The 17,400-nt window shown below is 38.6% G+C and overlaps 1 protein-coding gene across 1 annotated transcript in view; it reads left to right on the top strand.

Moving 5' to 3' along the window:
- snd1 (staphylococcal nuclease and tudor domain containing 1) overlaps positions 1-17,400 on the top strand; it is a 535,431-nt gene that overhangs the window by 60,339 nt on the left and 457,692 nt on the right. The window contains exon 9 of the mRNA XM_028814871.2: positions 1,673-1,763. Coding sequence (XP_028670704.1) covers positions 1,673-1,763 — 91 coding nt within the window. The remainder of the gene's footprint in view (positions 1-1,672; positions 1,764-17,400) is intronic.

Below are 17,400 nucleotides of genomic sequence, written 5' to 3'. Positions count from 1 at the left end.
GGAACTTAATATTAGTTTTAAAGATTTTCATTTCAGTGATTTTTATTACTGGGTTTATGAAAACCGTAAACCAATATTATTTTGAAGTGTTCATAATTATAATAGTTTAAAAGAACACTTGTATTAACACTTTAAAATTCTAAAATTAGATGTTTAAATATAAATAACATTTACACAATTGTTATGCCTATTTCTACTTTTATTCATATAAAAATAAATTTTTTCCTTCAACAAATATAAAATTAAATACTGGGCTCCCTACACATCTCTATTATATGTGTATTTTTATGTTTATTATATCACTGTTCCTTGCTTTACAAAGGACAAATTTAAAAATGAATGCATCAAATAATGCATGAAAATGAAAAGGATTTCAAAACTAGGTTTGTCTGTGAATGTGAAGCATGTCATTTTATTATTGAGGGCAAAAATTGTAATTTAAGTAAGACGGAAGTATAAAGAACAAAAAAAAGAAAAAAAATACTGTGCACTTCAACACTATGATGTACTATTCCCTTTTCCTATCCAGGGCTTTTTCCTTATTAATTTAGGTTTCTTTGGTATAATTGTTTTTAATAAGTGAGTTGCTTTTTTGTTATATGTTGCTTTTACAGAATTAATGCTTGGCTTTGTTTCCCCAAATGTGGTCCTGTCTAGTGCCAATACCTCAATTTTATGCTATAGTTTTGTGTATCCCATTGCAATCTCTTCGTAACATTGTTCTTTTTACTTAGTAAAAAATTATGGATACATTTTATGTAAATTTTATGCAAGTTTCCTTCATTTAGCACACTGTGGCAAGGTGTGCCATAGGACCCTTTGAGTTGATCAGCTGTAGTGGAGTTTATGATTCGGGGAAGGGGCACTGCAAACATACTGCTGTAAGTAGCATGAGTGTGTGTGTGGGAATGTGTCAACATTTTGGCATTGGGGGTGTTGGAAAGGGGATCATGGGCAAGAGAGTTAGAAAGGCTAGAAGGCAGAGTGAGGATCTCGTGCTTGAGTGCTCCCTCCCGGGTTAGCATATGATCAGCGCATTTGTATACTGATGTGCATGTGCCATGTAGGGGGAGAGATGGTTTTGGGAGAAATGAGGTTATTGCCAGCAGATGAGCACACAAAGCCAGTTTATTTAAAATGCATAATCCTGCTTTTGTTGCAGCTGTCACTTTTTTTAGGGACACACTGAATGCATATTCCGTCACTTTTACAATCCAGTATATGTTAAAATTTGTTTAAAGGATACTGGGGTATTCTTCATTGCTAGATTCATTGTTAAAATAACTTTTTAAACTTTTATTAAACCATAAGTTTATTTTTATCGATACAGACCAAAAACACCATTTTTTGTGAAGGTACATTGTTTGGTGTAAATGCAATTAGTAGTTTAGTTGTTTCATGGTGGCTTCATAAATCCCTTCCTACTTGTGATGTATGCTTAAAAGAAATGGCCAAATGGGACTGCATGCAGTATGATATGCAGTGGTTATTTTAGTAATATGTTGTGAATCTATTTTTTTAAGTGTATTCTATGTAAATAGACACAGCTTTTAAATATTGTTTAAAAATAGAAACTGACATACTAATTATTATTTTATCTCTTACATTTTTAAAAAGTATAATATCTTAGACTTACTAGAGTTTGGTCTGAATTGGATTATTCTATTTGCAGGTCAGCCAAGGAGCGGAGAGTGAGAATCTGGAAAGATTATGTGGCTCCTACAGCAAACTTGGACCAGAAAGACAAGCAGTTTGTAGCTAAAGTAGGTCTTTCTGTGCCATACTAGTATTTGTAATAGAATGGAAATTCTCTCATTATATTAATGTTCTTTAACAACAATAAGCATGATAATCAAAGAGACTGCTAATTTTCAGAAAAACATACAAATGATGATAACAGAATGCAATATTTAAGGAATAAAACTACAGTTGTGCTCTGGGCACATCTTAGGAAATAGATTTAAAGAGGAAAGATACAACTCCTTGCTGGTAGACAACTTTGTGTACTAGTGAAAAATGTTCTAATTACTATTATTCCTATATTAGTTAATGTGTGAATAGTCTCCAAACTAGAGTGTACATTAAGTTTTAAAATTCTTAATGGGTGTATCTTCAAATGTAAGTGTGCATGTGGTGCCACCTTTTTTATTTAATATCTGAAAGTTATTTGCTGAATCCTGCTGCTCTTCTACACTCAAATACTATATGCTGTTTCCAGAATTAAATGCTTTAGGTTTTGCAGTAAAAATTAGTTACTGTAGATGTGGATAGTCTGATTTAAATTTAATTAGCTGATTAAACAAACATGTACTTGGATCTTTGTGCCTTTCCTAAGAAAGGTAAAAGTTTGCTCAGTTTACTACCTTTTTTCTTTTTTTTTTTTTAATGTTTATTTAGGCTTTGGATAAGCAAACCTGTAGTTTAAAGTCTCTCTGCGAGAGAACTCTTTGTTGGTACAGTTATAATTAGTGGCTACTCTGGTCTTTTTTTTTTTTTCTTTTTTCTATAAACTTTATTTCCTGAAGTAAGAAAGACACTGTGAATTATGTGATTATTGAAGGTTTTAAGGATTTATATTTTTGTCATTGCAGTCAATGCAAGGAAGAACTTATTTCTTTTCTTAGTTTTTTTTTCCACTTTTGTAGAATTGGCTGTCTGATCCAAGGTGGTTATAGTTTTGCATTTTTATTTTAGTTTTTATTTCTATATTTTTTCTGACCTTACTTGAAAATTCAGTTTAGTTTTAGTTTCCCTTCATCAGTTATTTTTAGTTTTAAATTTTTTTTTTTTTTTTTTTTTTTCACAAAGGCATTTTTATTTTTATATTATTAGTTTCAGTTTTAGTTTTAGTAATTATGGCATGGAGCTGCTAGGGAGTTTAGTTTTGTGTCACAGTCAGACAGAACTATAGACTTAACGGATTTGGGTGGGAGTTTAATGTTAGTGGAAGCTTACTACATTACTTGGCTTACTATCTGGTTTTGTTTTTGTCTGGTAAAAACGAACATAATCAAAACCAGATACTATATATGAACAAATTTACACATTTTTTTAATTTTAAAAATATTTTCTATGCCATTTGTGCTGAACAAATGTGCGCTGACTGTTGGCACACTTTATCTTATTCTTTTATTGCCCAGAATGGGCCAATTTGTAAAGAAATTTAGGTGAATTTTAAGGTTTGACGGTTTTTTTTACTCAATTTCTACAGCACACAACCTATCTCACTCCAAGACGATGTGCTTAAAATGAGTGGGTTCAATGTTTCATTCAAAAATCTCCCATACTGGGCTTTATTTACTACCAACTACAATTATCTCTGATTCCATCTCAGACACATACAATTTATAGACAGAATTTTGCCACCTGCAGGCCTGAGAAGATATAAAAAACAGATTCTACTGTGTTCTGATGAGTGTGATCATGACAAACATAGGGGCCTAGGAAGAAAAGGACTCTTAGACTTGAATCGGTGTGGAGACCCCACTTAGCTGTATTGAGGGAAACAAAGAAAAACAAGCATGTAGTGTGAAGGCTAGGAGTGGTGAGACTTGAATAGTCAATTTATAAGAATGGTAAACCCTTAATGAGCAGAGTAAGAGCATGTAATAGGTTTATGGATGGGCACAAAACCAGAGACAGCATCTGAGATTAAGAACAATATATAAATTATCTAAACCTATTTATCCAGAGTAGGATCGCAGGAAACCTGGAGCCTACCCCAGCAGGTTTGGATGTAAGGCAGGAAAAATCCCTGATATGCAATATGTATGATATGGCTGATGTTAATAACAAAAATAATATTTCAGCTATTTTGAGAGAGAGAGAGAAACCTTGAAAAAAGGGGGACGAATATTTTAAAATATAATTCTGCAACTGGATTATTTTTCACAATATCGGGTATTTTGAGTGAATATGAACTAAATAAGATAAAGTAATAAATATAGAATAAATACAAAACACATTAGTATGTTTAGTTTTTTATCACTTGGCAGACCCTCTTCGCCTGCCTACCTGTAGTTCAGTAGAGGCGTTGCCAAATCGGGAATTTTGTATCTCTTTGATGTTAAACGATGTTTCTAAAGTAAAAGTGATTGGTCAGTCACGACGAGTCAGTCTCTTGATCAGTGCCGTTTTATTTTTAAAAACCGGGAGTGGTCTCCCTAGACTTTCTCGTATACTCAGATATGGGGATGGATATTTGAGGAGTAAACCGCAAGACAATGATTATATTTTTTATATTATGTACATTAAAGAATTATCAACAACAACAACAACAAATCAAATTAATATATTGAACAATTATTATAAAAGTAAAGTTGAATAAATCTGACTCTGCAGCTACATGAATTATATTTAAAAAAAAAAAAATACAAAATGTGTTCAGGTAACATACCACTTCCAGTTGATGGATTTGGCCCAAAAGTTAATACTGATCTACAATTTAGGTGTAACAACCACATGCCGAATTTCATCCATCTCGGGGGAAGTCTATAACGTCAAGATTCATCAAAATCCCGAGGTTGAATTTTTTTCATGATTATTATTATTCTTTCTCTATACTTTGTATATGAGAAAGTAAAAATGATTTCTCCTTCTGCAAAGTGACAGGTGAATCACTTGCGAAATATACTGAAACGTTCCTCATGATTTTTCTGTCCATATGGTAAAGGTTTTGCTGACCAGCACATTCCGATTTGAGCCTCTTGAATTACATCTTGATATACAAGTGCGAAGGAAGACAGCATGTAAATTGCTTTCTATTTCACACACTTTACGCACCCGTATTCAGCTTGCTCTGTCACCGCAAATGTTACATGAACACTCGCCCTCCGTTGCCAGCTGCCGTTCACTGGATAAATATATGCAGATGGCTCGAGGCAGATGACTTTCCGTTTTAGAGTTAAGTTACAAGGGTTAAAGACTTCGCTTTTGTTAATTATTTTATTTCAGTTTACGATAATGTTTTTTTAATAATACTTCCAGTTTTGATTTTAGGTTTCGTAAACTATAATAACCTTGGTCTGATCTTATGCAGATTTTGACTCTAGTCAAATAGTACAGATGCAGACAGTGGAGATCCTGAAGAGGATCTATATTAAAATGATTTCTCTGTTTATTAGCACAATATTACTTAAGCAATTACTTACATTCATTTAGCTTGTTTATCTCTTCTGTCAAATGCAAAAGTACTTTTTAAAGTGTGATCAAAATTTTTATTCGCTATTGAATTTCAGAGTAACATGGTAATACATGATTCTGAGAAATAAGCGCATTTATGTCAAAAGCAAAGTTTTTTTTTTTTTTTTTTTTTTTTAAATGGGGTCTTCATATACTTCAATACCTCATGTTCAAATATCCTATTGTGCTTTGACCGCATCAACATTTTTTTTTTTTCATTAAATATATCTCCAGTGAGGCTGTTCACATGAAATTCTTATCAGACATTGAAATCCACAAATACAAATAATTGCATGCCATAAATAAGGTATGTGTTAGGAAGTGGAATGGGGAGGGAGGAAGTATTGAACATACTAATTTAATAATTATTGGATGAGCATTTATTTCTAATAACGGCTTCAATTCACTTCCTATATGAAAAGTCCAGTCAACTGCAGTGTTTAGGTGTAGTTTTGACCTTTTCTTCTAAAGTGATTATCTTTAAACCTTGAAGATTCTGAGGGGCCCTCTTGTGAACCCTGATCTTTAGTTCCTTCCACAAATGTTCAATTTGATTTAAGTCAGGTGAGACTATTGGGTCATTGTAACAACTTGATTTTTCTTTCTCTAAAACCAATTTAGAGTTTTGTTGTCCTGCTGGCTGGTCCACCCACGTTTCTTACTCATTATCCTGGTGGATGGCAGCTGATTTATTTCAAGAATCTCTCGGTTCATGGCCCCATTCATAGTTTCTTCAATTATGTGAAGTCAGCCAGTACCATGACATGAGAAATGGCTCCACACCATAATGCTTCCACCTGGAAGTATCCTTTATGTAGTCGGTGGTTGATGGAGTGATGTTCCTCATACTTGTAGATAATGGCCCCAGTGGTGCTTACTGGAAGATTCTGAAATTGGGAAATACCAGTTCTATTGATATAGCTTGCAACAATCCGGTTGAGAAGGTCTTGGGAGAGCTGTTTGCTTTCAAGCATCATGAAATGTTTCCTGCATGACACCTTGGTCGCAAAACCAACGTATTTTGATACTTAATGAAATTAATTTGATTTTTAAGTAAATATACAATAATGAATTGATAAAATATATAAAGTCAAATTTTTGTTAAAGATTATTTATGAGGAGTCATTGGTAGGGATTTTTTGGCTTGTAACTATAGTTTGGAATACAGTAAAGGAAGGTTTGTGGATGTTTCAGTATACTTGTGGAGGCTTTTGGAACTGCTCATAGTTTGTGCATTTTTTTTTGTTGAGAGAATTGTATCTGGCATGTATCTTTTGCTAAGGGAGTAGTTTTGGCCTGTGTGATGACGGGTGTGCATAATTTGCATTATGCTGAACTGGTGTACCATCCATATTTGGCTCATGCCACATGTCCTTTGCTGTCTGGATAGGCTTTAATACCTGAGCGCTTGCGTTGAGGGGAAAAAAGATTTATAAAATAAGAAATGAAGAGCATATTACTTTAGATCAGCAGTAACTTTCCATACAATATTACGATGACAAGAAAGCTTCCTGTAAAGCCAGTAGAAAAATCTGTCTTCAGTGAAAATATTCCATATGAATTATGATTTGTAACTTGCCAAATTTGATACGTATTCTATTTTTATTATATATAAACAGTTTAATATAGTACCTTTTTGTATATATGGTGATGTAAGACTTCAGATTTTTTTTTAATCTAGTCCAATAGTTTTACATATTTATTTAGTAGAAGGTTTGTACTATTTAGATTAAAATACCATTTAACTGATGACAACTTCTTTCCACCTGTAGATGAATACATTGTGGCCAGCTTTGTGCTGCAACATTTGTTTTATGCCTCCTCTCTCCTACTACGTAGTTTCTTACACTCTTATTGTCAAATACGTTATTTGGGTTAGCCTCCTTAGTGTTAGAACCAAGTGTTACTCAGGCTGTAAAAAAATCGTGCTAAAAGAGTCCCAGAGTGTCACAGTACAGATGCATCTTGTGTAAGCATTAGAACCGAGAATCACTCAGGGTGTAAAAGTGCTGTCGGTGTTGCTATTCTTTGGAGCAGTAATGTCTGAGTGTAGTTTTCACCAATTATTAAATAGATGTACTTTACTTACAATGAAGACTTTGAAAATACCCATCCAGCACCCAAATTATAGAAAATTTGGAAGATGTACCAGGCGATTGTAGTGAAGTTTCAGAGCGTTTACATTGCGGACTACAATGTCAGCATCGATGAAAGTCTCATGGCTTATAAAGGCAGATTATCATGGATACAGGACATCACATCAGAAAGAGCAAGATTTGGCATAAAGCTTTATGAATCTAAAATGAGATACATTTGGAATTCGGTTCTGTACACCGGGAAAGGGCCTATGTTTGATCCGAAATACAATCAGTTCAGTGTTGTTACGTTATCAGTGCCAACTTTGATACATGCTCTGCTGGATCAAGGTAGCTGTGCAGCCATGGACAATTTGTATATTTCGCCAGAGGTATTTGACATCTTGCTGCAAAGAAAGACTGATGCGTATGGAACAGTGCATCCCAACCATTGTGGCATGCCTGATGACTTTGGAAGTGCTAAATTATAGCGAGGCGCGCTAGTATCTTAGTAAAATGGTAAAATACTTGTGCTGAAATGGAAGGACAAAAAAGAGGTTTGTCGTCTTAGCACTGTGCATAATACAGCTACAGTTACTGTACAAGCAAAAGGCAAATAGCAGGTTACGAAGCCTTTTGCTATGGTCGACTACAATAACATTATGGGTGGCGTAGATCGTGCGGATCAAGAATTAGCTTTTTTTTCGCATTATGTGAAGGCAATAAAAGAAATACTACAAAAAAATATTTTGACATCTGGTTGGAACAGTAGATTTGGAATGCATTCATGTTATACAAACAAAAACCTGGCAAAACTGTTTCTCATGCAAACTTTACATACCAGCCTGTAGAACAAATCATTGTCACACAGCCACTGTCCACACTACCGCTAAAGAGATTGTCGACCTAGCACATCATGAATCAATACAGGGTGTCTTATTGGTAGACATTTTATTGATTATATACCTCCAACAGAAAAAAAAACAATCCAATGGTGCAGTGTGCTGCTCAAAAACTGGAAAGAAAATTCAGAAAGGAACATGCTATTATTATCCCATCTGTGATGATGGATTGGGTCTTTCACTGTGCCTTAAGATTTACCACACAAAGGACTCATTTTGAGATTATTACTGTTTTTTAGTAGTACATTTTATTAGTAGTACATTTGTTATTGTTTTTTGTTGTTCATTTCATATTACTATTTTTATTCATCATTACTATTGTTTGTATATACTTTTGAGATTTAATAAAAATGTAATTTTTCATGCCAAAAATAAAAGCAACAGTTTACATGGTGTTTTTTTTTTTTTTTTTTTTGGAATAAAATGCAACACTAAGGAGGTTAATCAATGATAGCCTTTTGGAAGACAGCAGACTTTAGCTCTGATAATCTTATCTGTGACTTGAGGTGCATCAGTTTTTGGGGGCTGGGTTAGTAGGCTGCTTGTGCTGATCGACACATTTACAAAACAAAAGGTGCTGAAGGAGAGGTGCGAAGGAATTTAAGGTGGGCTGGGTTTACACATTTTTTTGTAGGCTTCAAGGATTCTAGTGTTAATCAGAAAGAGATAATACAATAGCTTTTGCTTGAATGGGTAGAGATAGTGGTGACTTACTGTAATTAACATCTAATCATTCTGTCTTCACATGAGTATATAAGGTTCCTTCTGAAGGTGCATTTTGCAAAAGAGACTTTGGAAAAATAGAGATATTTTGCTATGATTTAAATTTTCCCCAGAAAACTACATAAATATGGAACATACTAAAAATACCTTGTAAGATGGGTTGACACTACCAGTCTTACTAAACTTTGCAAGCAGCTGCTAGTAAAAATAAAAATGTGATCATTAACTAAAATAATATGTAAAGTGTTTAATTCATTTAGGGCGGATGTCGACTTTTGTCGACAGGAGGGTTTGAGGGCGCATGTCGACAAGTCGACATCCAGAGGTAGAGGGTGACAATCAGCTGTTAGTAGAGACAAAACTCATTGTTATGTCACAGGCATTCCATCTCTGCTCGGAGAAATGTTAGACTCATTGACTCGGCATCTAATCCTTGCATGTGTGTGAGTTACGAAATGTAAACAAATGTAAACAAAGGCAAGATGGCATCGACATCTCACTAGGGAGGGAAGCGAGTGCAGAAAAGAAAATACTCTGCAGGCGATGTTTTGCACATTATCGCTGAGTCGAATTCTGATTTTGTTGAGAGTGAGGAACTGTCATCAGCTGATCGGACACCAGACGATGCCATCCCAGCTGAGCGCATTCGTGCAGCTGATGCACCTACGCCAAGGTTCATGTGGGAGGAATACCCAGACATTGATCCGTGGGAGCCAAACTGGCTACCGGACTTCTCAAGACAGCATGGCTTGCTGTTGGATTCGACAGATTACCAGCCGCTGGACTACTTCAGGCTGCTCTCTTGATGCTGCTTTTCAGCTACTGTCAGATGAGACAAACAGGTATGCAGAGCAATTTTTTGAATTGCGGGCTACGCTTGCACCACGTTCTTGTTTTTCAAAGTGGAAACCCACAGCAAAAAAAATGAGATGAAGGGCCTTGTGGCATTATAAATAGAGATGGGACTAGACTGGTGATATAACTTTAGGGAGCATTAGTCCAAATGTGCTTTGTCCCCTGGTGGCTTTGGACAGGTTATGCCGCGTGATAAGTACGTGCTGCTGCAAAGTTTTATTCACTTCTGTGATAACCAGAAGCAAATCCCAAGGGGTGAGCCAGGCTATAACCCCATGTATAAAGTTCAGCCCCTGCTTGACATTGTGGAACCAGCATATAAATAATTTTATCAGCCTGGCCGTGATTTGTCTGTGCTTGAATCTATGATAAAATAAAAGGGACGCCAGACAAGCCCAGAAAGTATGGCATAAAGGATTTTGTACTGGCAGAAGCAAACACTGGTTTCTACATGAAAGTAATTACATATACAGGAAAGTATTTCTTTCAAAGAGAGATCTGTCCCTTGACAAGTCAGGTTGTGCTGGAGCTGCTTCAGGACTATGAACATTTGGGTCATGTTGTGTACATGGACAATTTTTATACATGGCCAGAATTGTTCATGGAGCTACAGAGCAGGGGAATTGGAGCTTGTGGCACAGTGAGGGTGAACAGGAGACACATGCCTTCACAGTTGAAGCCAGACAGGCTGAAGATGAAAAGTGGTGACAATCCGTTTTTTATGCAGGCGGAAAACTTGGTGGCAGTGGCATAGCATGATATCAAACGGGTGACTTGTCTCTCTACAGTACACACTAACAATATACAGTGGGTGCAGAAAGTATTCAGACCCCCTTCAATTTTTCACTCTTTGTCATATTGCAGCCATTTGCTAAAATTATTTAAATTAATTTTTTCCCTCATTAATGTACACACAGCACCCCATATTGACAGACAAAAAAAAGAATTTTTGAAATTGTTGCAGATTTATTAAAAAAGAAAAACTGAAATATCACATGGTCCTAAGTATTCAGACCCTTTGCTCAGTATTTAGTAGAAGCACCCTTTTGAGCTAATACAGCCATGAGTCTTCTTGGGAAAGATGCAACAAGTTTTTCACACCTGGATTTGGGGATCCTCTGCCATTCCTCCTTGCAGATCCTCTCCAGTTCTGTCAGGTTGGATGGTAAACGTTGGTGGACAGCCATTTTTAGGTCTCTCACACATACCGCTTAGAATTAAGGCGAAAAAGTTCTATCTTGGTCTCATCAGACCAGAGAATCTTATTTCTCACCATCTCGGAGTCCTTCAGGTGTCTTTTAGCAAACTCCATGTGGGCTGTCATGTGTCTTACACTGAGGTTTGTGTGGAGACAACCAGGCACTGCTCATCACTTGTCCAATACAGTCCCCACAGTGAAGCATGGCGGTGGCAGCATCATGCTTTGGGGGTGTTGTTCAGCTGCAGGGACAGGACGACTGGTTGCAATCGAGGGAAAGATGAATGCGGCCAAGTACAGGGATATCCTGGACAAAAACCTTCTCCAGAGTGCTAAGGACCTCGGACTGGGCCGAAGGTTTACCTTCCAACAAGACAATGACCCTAAGCACACAGCTAAAATAACGGAGTGGCTTCACAACAACTCTGTGACTGTTCTTGAATGGTCCAGCCGGAGCCCTGACTTAAACCCAATTGAGCATCTCTGGAGAGACTTAAAAATGGCTGTCCACCAACGTTTACCATCCAACCTGACAGAACTGGAGAGGATCTGCAAGGAGGAATGGCAGAGGATCCCCAAATCCAGGTGTGAAAAACTTGTTGCATCTTTCCCAAGAAGACTCATGGCTGTATTAGCTCAAAAGGGTGCTTCTACTAAATACTGAGCAAAGGGTCTGAATACTTAGGACCATGTGATATTTCAGTTTTTCTTTTTTAATAAATCTGCAACAATTTCAAAAATTCTTTTTTTTGTCTGTCAATATGGGGTGCTGTGTGTACATTAATGAGGGAAAAAATTAATTTAAATGATTTTAGCAAATGGCTGCAATATGACAGAGTGAAAAATTGAAGGGGGTCTGAATACTTTCCGTACCCACTGTATGTGAGAGAGTGCAGCAATAGACAATTGAAAAGGAAACACCAGTGCAACACGTATTGTAAGCAGTGCAATGTGGCAATGCATGCAATTGGCTGCTTTGAGCAATATCGGGCTTTGCAGGACTTTGCTGTGTAACATGTATGTGATATGTATATGAAATCATATACAGTTAGGTCCATAAATATTTGGACAGAGACAACTTTTTTCTAATTTTGGTTCTGTACATTACCACAATGAATTTTAAATGAATCCACTCAGATGCAGTTGAAGTGCAATCTCAGCTTTAATTCAGTGGGGTGAACAAAACGATTGCATAAAAATGTGAGGCAACTAAAGCATTTTTTTAACACAATCCCTTCATTTCAGGGGCTCAAAAGTAATTGGACAAATTAAATAACTGGAAATAAAATGTTCATTTCTAATACTTGGTTGAAAACCCTTGCTGGCAATGACAGCTTGAAGTCTTGAACTCATGGACATCACCAGATGCTGGGTTTCCTCCTTTTTAATGCTCTGCCAGGCCTTTACTGCAGTGGCTTTCAGTTGCTGTTTGTTTGTGGGCCTTTCTGTCTGAAGTTTAGTCTTCAACAAGTGACTTGCATGCTCAATTGGGTTAAGATCAGGTGAATGACTTGGTCATTCAAGAATTTTCCACTTCTTTGCTTTAATAAACTCCTGGGTTGCTTTGGCTGTATGTTTTGGGTCATTGTCCATCTGTATCATGAAACGCCGCCCAATCAATTTGACTGCATTTAGCTGGATTTGAGCAGACAGTATGTCTCTGAACACCTCAGAATTCATTCGGCTGCTTCTGTCCTGTGTCACATCATCAATAAACACTAGTGTCCCAGTGCCACTGGCAGCCATGCACGCCCAAGCCATCACACTGCCTCCACCGTGTTTTACAGATGATGTTGTATGCTTTGGATAATGAGCTGTTCCACGCCTTCTCCATACTTTTTTCTTGCCATCATTCTGGTAGCGGTTGATCTTGGTTTCATCGTCCAAAGAATGTTTTTCCAGAACTGTGCTGGCTTTTTTAGATGTTCTTTAGCAAAGTCCAATCTAGCCTTTCTATTTCTTGAGGCTTATGAGTGGCTTGCGCTTAGCAGTGCACCCTCTGTATTTACTTTCATGCAGTCTTCTCTTTATGGTAGACTTGGATATCAATACGCCTACCCCCTGGAGAGTGGTGTTCACTTGGTTGGCTGTTGTAAAGGGGTTTCTCTTCACCATGGAAATGATTCTGCAATCATCCACCACTGTTGTCTTCCGTGGACGTCCAGGTCTTTTTGCGTTGCTGAGTTCACCAGTGCTTGCTTTCTTTGTCAGGATGTACCAAACTGTAGATTTTGCCACTCATAATATTGTAGCAATCTCTCGGATGGGTTTTTTCTGTTTTCGCAGCTTAAGGATGGCTTCTTTCACCTGCATGGAGAGCTCCTTTGACCGCATGTTGTCTGTTCACAGCAAAATCTTCCACATGCAAGCACCATACCTCAAATAAACTCCAGGCCTTTTATCTGCTTAATTGATAATGACATAACAACGGACTTGCCCACACCTGCCCATGAAATAGCTTTTGAGTCAATTATCCAGTTACTTTTGAGCCCCTGAAATGAAGGGATTTTGTTAAAATAATGGTTTAGTTGCCTCATATTTTTATGCAATCGTTTTGTTGACTCCACTGAATTAAAGCTGAAAGTCTTTACTTCAACTGCATCTGAGTGGTTTCATTTAAAATTCATTGTGGTAATGTACAGAACCAAAATTAGAAAAAAGTTGTCTCTGTCCAAATATTTATGGACCTAACTGTAGTATGCAGGCTCATACAAGCATGCAAGACAGTAACATTTGTCAAAGTAAATATTTTTTGCTGATTTGGTATGTTAAACAATTGCTTTGTGTTCCTTTTTAATAAGTTAGTTTTTGGAAAAATATTCAGCCCTGGGAGAAAAGAAAAAAAAAAAAGCCCTGAAAGAGTTAATAAAAGGTCATTTTGTCTTTCCTCTGTAGCTTTCTGGATAGGCTTTGTTAAACACTGAATTTTGTCCCGATTTCCTGATTGGATAAAAGATTAGTCCAGACTTAAAAGATGCATGAACAAACAGTATTTTAGAATTAGATTGCAGCAGCATGAAGTGAAGGCAAACTGTGATGTTATCCTGTGTTTTTTTTTTTTTTTTTTTTTTTTTTTAAATAGCCATTCTTAAAAACTAGGGTATGTAATTGAGATCCTCTCTAGGATTTAATAAAAGTCAAAAGAAACTGGTTAATCACCATGCAAATCAGCATTTTAAACTGAACTTTTTTGTATTAATTTCTTAAGCAGAAGTTGCAGTAGGTGGTGCTGTTGGACTTTAGTAAGTCTTTTGACCTTTTGCAATAAATACGGTGAAGGGCTATGCATAGAATAATTTTCCTAAGTAATCAAACCAAGTGTTCTGCTTTAGAGTGCAGTCTTAAATGTGCATTTAAATTATATCAGTATATTAAATTGAGTTGCAATTTATCTGATGTGAAACACTGTATGACGTTAAACTGCATCTGTCCCTGCAAGTGGCCCTCCAACTTACAGGGAAATCATGAGGGCTGGTGGCAGGATTGGCACTCCAGCCACCATAAAAAAAAAAAAAAAAAGGCTGCTTGCATCATGAAGGGGATGGGGGAAAGCCATTGGGAGCCCCATCCCTGGAATAGTCGAAACCGTTGGAGAGCCAGTAGGGTCAGGGTCTGTTGGAAATCAGGACTGGTGTGGTGCTGAGGTGTTGCCTGCACTTGGGTCCCAATTTGAGGTGGCCCATCCGGGTAGGTGTGTGGAACGTCTTGTCTATCCGGCATGATGATCATCTTCCTGTGGTGTTGGAGGAGCTGCATAAACTCAGCATTTCAGCGGCGGCACTCTGAGGTGCACAAACCTGGGACTGGCCAGATTTCTGTAGGTGGATACACCTTTTATTGGTCTGATTGCTCTGATAGCTGTCATACTTGGAGTAGCTGTTGTTGTAGCGGAATGGCTTCTTCCGATGGTGTCCGATGTCACTCCTTTCAAAGAGCATATTATGAGACTATGATTATAGCACTCCCTGGGTGCCTTGTCTGTTGTCTCGGTGTATTCTCCCACCACGGCGAGTGATGTCTCGGTGAGGGAGACATTTTATTCTTAACTTCACTCAGTGGTTGATGGGTGGCCACGAGGTGACTCTCCTATGGTCATGGGTGACTTCAGTGCTACCACTTGCATTGACAGGACTGGCTATGAGGATTGTCTCAATCCCTGTGGGTCTGGTGATCGTGGTGAAAGTGGCTCCATTTTCCTTGACATTTTGAAAAGGTCACGGGCTCTGAATTGGTGGATCCTGGTTCCAGCGGCCTGAGCCGCATCGTTGGACTTGGTACTCCAATACTGTTGGTGCGGTGAAGGAGATCAATCACATCCTTGTGGGCAGACCCTGGAGGCTCTTGCAAAACTGCAGGGTCTACAGAAGTGCCCAGTTTGTGAATTCTGACCACTCACTACTTGTTGCTACTCTGAAGATCCAGCTTAGGTCCAGTAGGTTACCACCTACTAGGAAAATGAGCCTGGACTTGGCCAGACTCCAAGATCAGGCTGTTTCTAATGAGTTTCTATGCAGTTTAAGTGAGGAACTTGCGGATTTGGGTGCGACTGCTGATCCTAATTTGATGTGGGAGACCTTCCGTGACAAGACCCTGAAGGTTGCTGAGGGTTGTGTTGGTGTTCCCTGTGTTTCATCTTGCAGGGCACCCTGGATATCATCGAGAGGAGTCGCAGTGCATGGCTCGATGGCAACTCTGGTCTGTACCGGGAACTGAGAAGAATGGCTCTGAGGGCAGGTAAAGAGGCGTTTGTTAGTGTGTCACTTGCTCACAGATTCCTCTATCTGTGGTCTAGCGACCATCATCCTGCTGACAGAGGAATAGAAGCATTACGCACATTTGAATATGTAGAGTAGCAGTCAGGGTGGCTGATGGAATGGTCCTTATAGATAACACTGCGGTTGTGACCTGCTGGGCTGGCTACTTTGAGCAGCTGTTCAAAGCTGATCCTCCAGCTAGGACGTTGGATATCTGGATCCACGGTTCTTGAGGCTGATCCTCCAATTAGCTGTGAACCACCCAATCTCAGAGATTGCACAGGTGGTGATCTCTTGAATTGTGGCAACTACAGGGGGATGACACTGTTCTCGGTGTTGGGTTAGGTCCTTGCTAGGGTCATCCCCAATAGGATGCATGATCACTTAATCACTTTACCAGAAACCGTAGCAGTCTGGTTTTACGCCTAACAAGTCTACCATCGACCGCATCCTGGCACTGAGGGTTCTCATGGAGCGCAAATGTGAATATCAGCAGTGTTTCTTTACAGCCTCTGTCGATTTTCATAAAGCGTTTGACTCAGTTGATCAAGCGGACCTGTGGGACAACCTGAGGGTTCACGGGATCCCTTCAAGGTTGCTGGATATTATGACCGGAGTGCTGTGCAGAGTGGAGGCAGAACCTCTGTGTTTTTTCCAGTTGATTGTGGGGTTCATCAGGGGAGTGTTCTTGCTCTTTCTCTGTTCAATGCTTGTATGTCAAGAGGTTTACTTACTGTATCTTGGCAGTGACATTCATGTCTCTGGTGACTCTTCCTATGAAGTCAGTAGATAGATAGATAGATACTTTATTAATCCCCAAGGGGAAATTCACATACTCCAGCAGCAGCATACTGATAAAAACAATATTAGAGTGATAAAAACACAGTGCAAGTTAAAAAGTGCAAGGTGGAGAGTGCGAGGCAGGTATAATGGTCAATAACATTGAATTATTTTACCGTTTAACCCCCCCCCCCCCCCCCAGTGGAATTGAAGAGTCACATAGTGTGGAGGAGGAACAATCTCCTCAGTCTGTCAGTGGAGCAGGACAGTGATTGGGAGAGCATGGGGTCATGAGGGTTCTGGGAAGGGATATGTGGCGCTCCTGATATCTTTTGAAAAGGACAAACGTCCAAGTCTTTAGAGTCCTGGTACTTCTTGACTTGCTATATGGTTGTAAGATGTGGACGCTATCTAGTGACCTGAGATGAAGACTGAACTCCTTTAGTATTGCTGGTTTGACTTTGTGTGAAATGATCTGTTGCTCATGGAGTCCCGAACGAGGCACATTACCTACATTGTGAGGGAGCATGTGAGGGAATAGGCCATGTGGTACGATTCCATGATCGAGCTTGCAGGATCGTCATTGTTGGGGACCCGAGTGGTTGGACCAGGCCAAGGGGTTGCCCACGTAACACCTGGCTGCGGCAGATAGAAGGTAATTTCTGGATGGTGGGACCGGACCGCTTGTCTGCCCTGGGGGTTTGGCAACCGGGATCCCGAGCTGTTTCGTCGTGTGGTGGGTATGGCAACGCACTGTACCAGTGCATGCTCCCCAACTTGAACTTGAAGCACTACCCCCCTTGAACAGGGAGTTCTACAGGTTTTGAAGTACTCGGATAATGTCATAAAAGGCAGCCAACCAAGGGTCCGAGCTGGTGTCATTAGGTTTTATAACGATATGTGCAAATTGAAATCCTCTGCATTTTGGAGTA

This window comes from Erpetoichthys calabaricus, chromosome 1 (genome assembly GCF_900747795.2).
Source record: "Erpetoichthys calabaricus chromosome 1, fErpCal1.3, whole genome shotgun sequence".
NCBI classification, from domain to species: Eukaryota; Metazoa; Chordata; class Cladistia; order Polypteriformes; family Polypteridae; genus Erpetoichthys; species Erpetoichthys calabaricus.
Note: the sequence above shows the minus strand (reverse complement) of the source record. Positions and strands in the feature narration are given on the sequence as shown.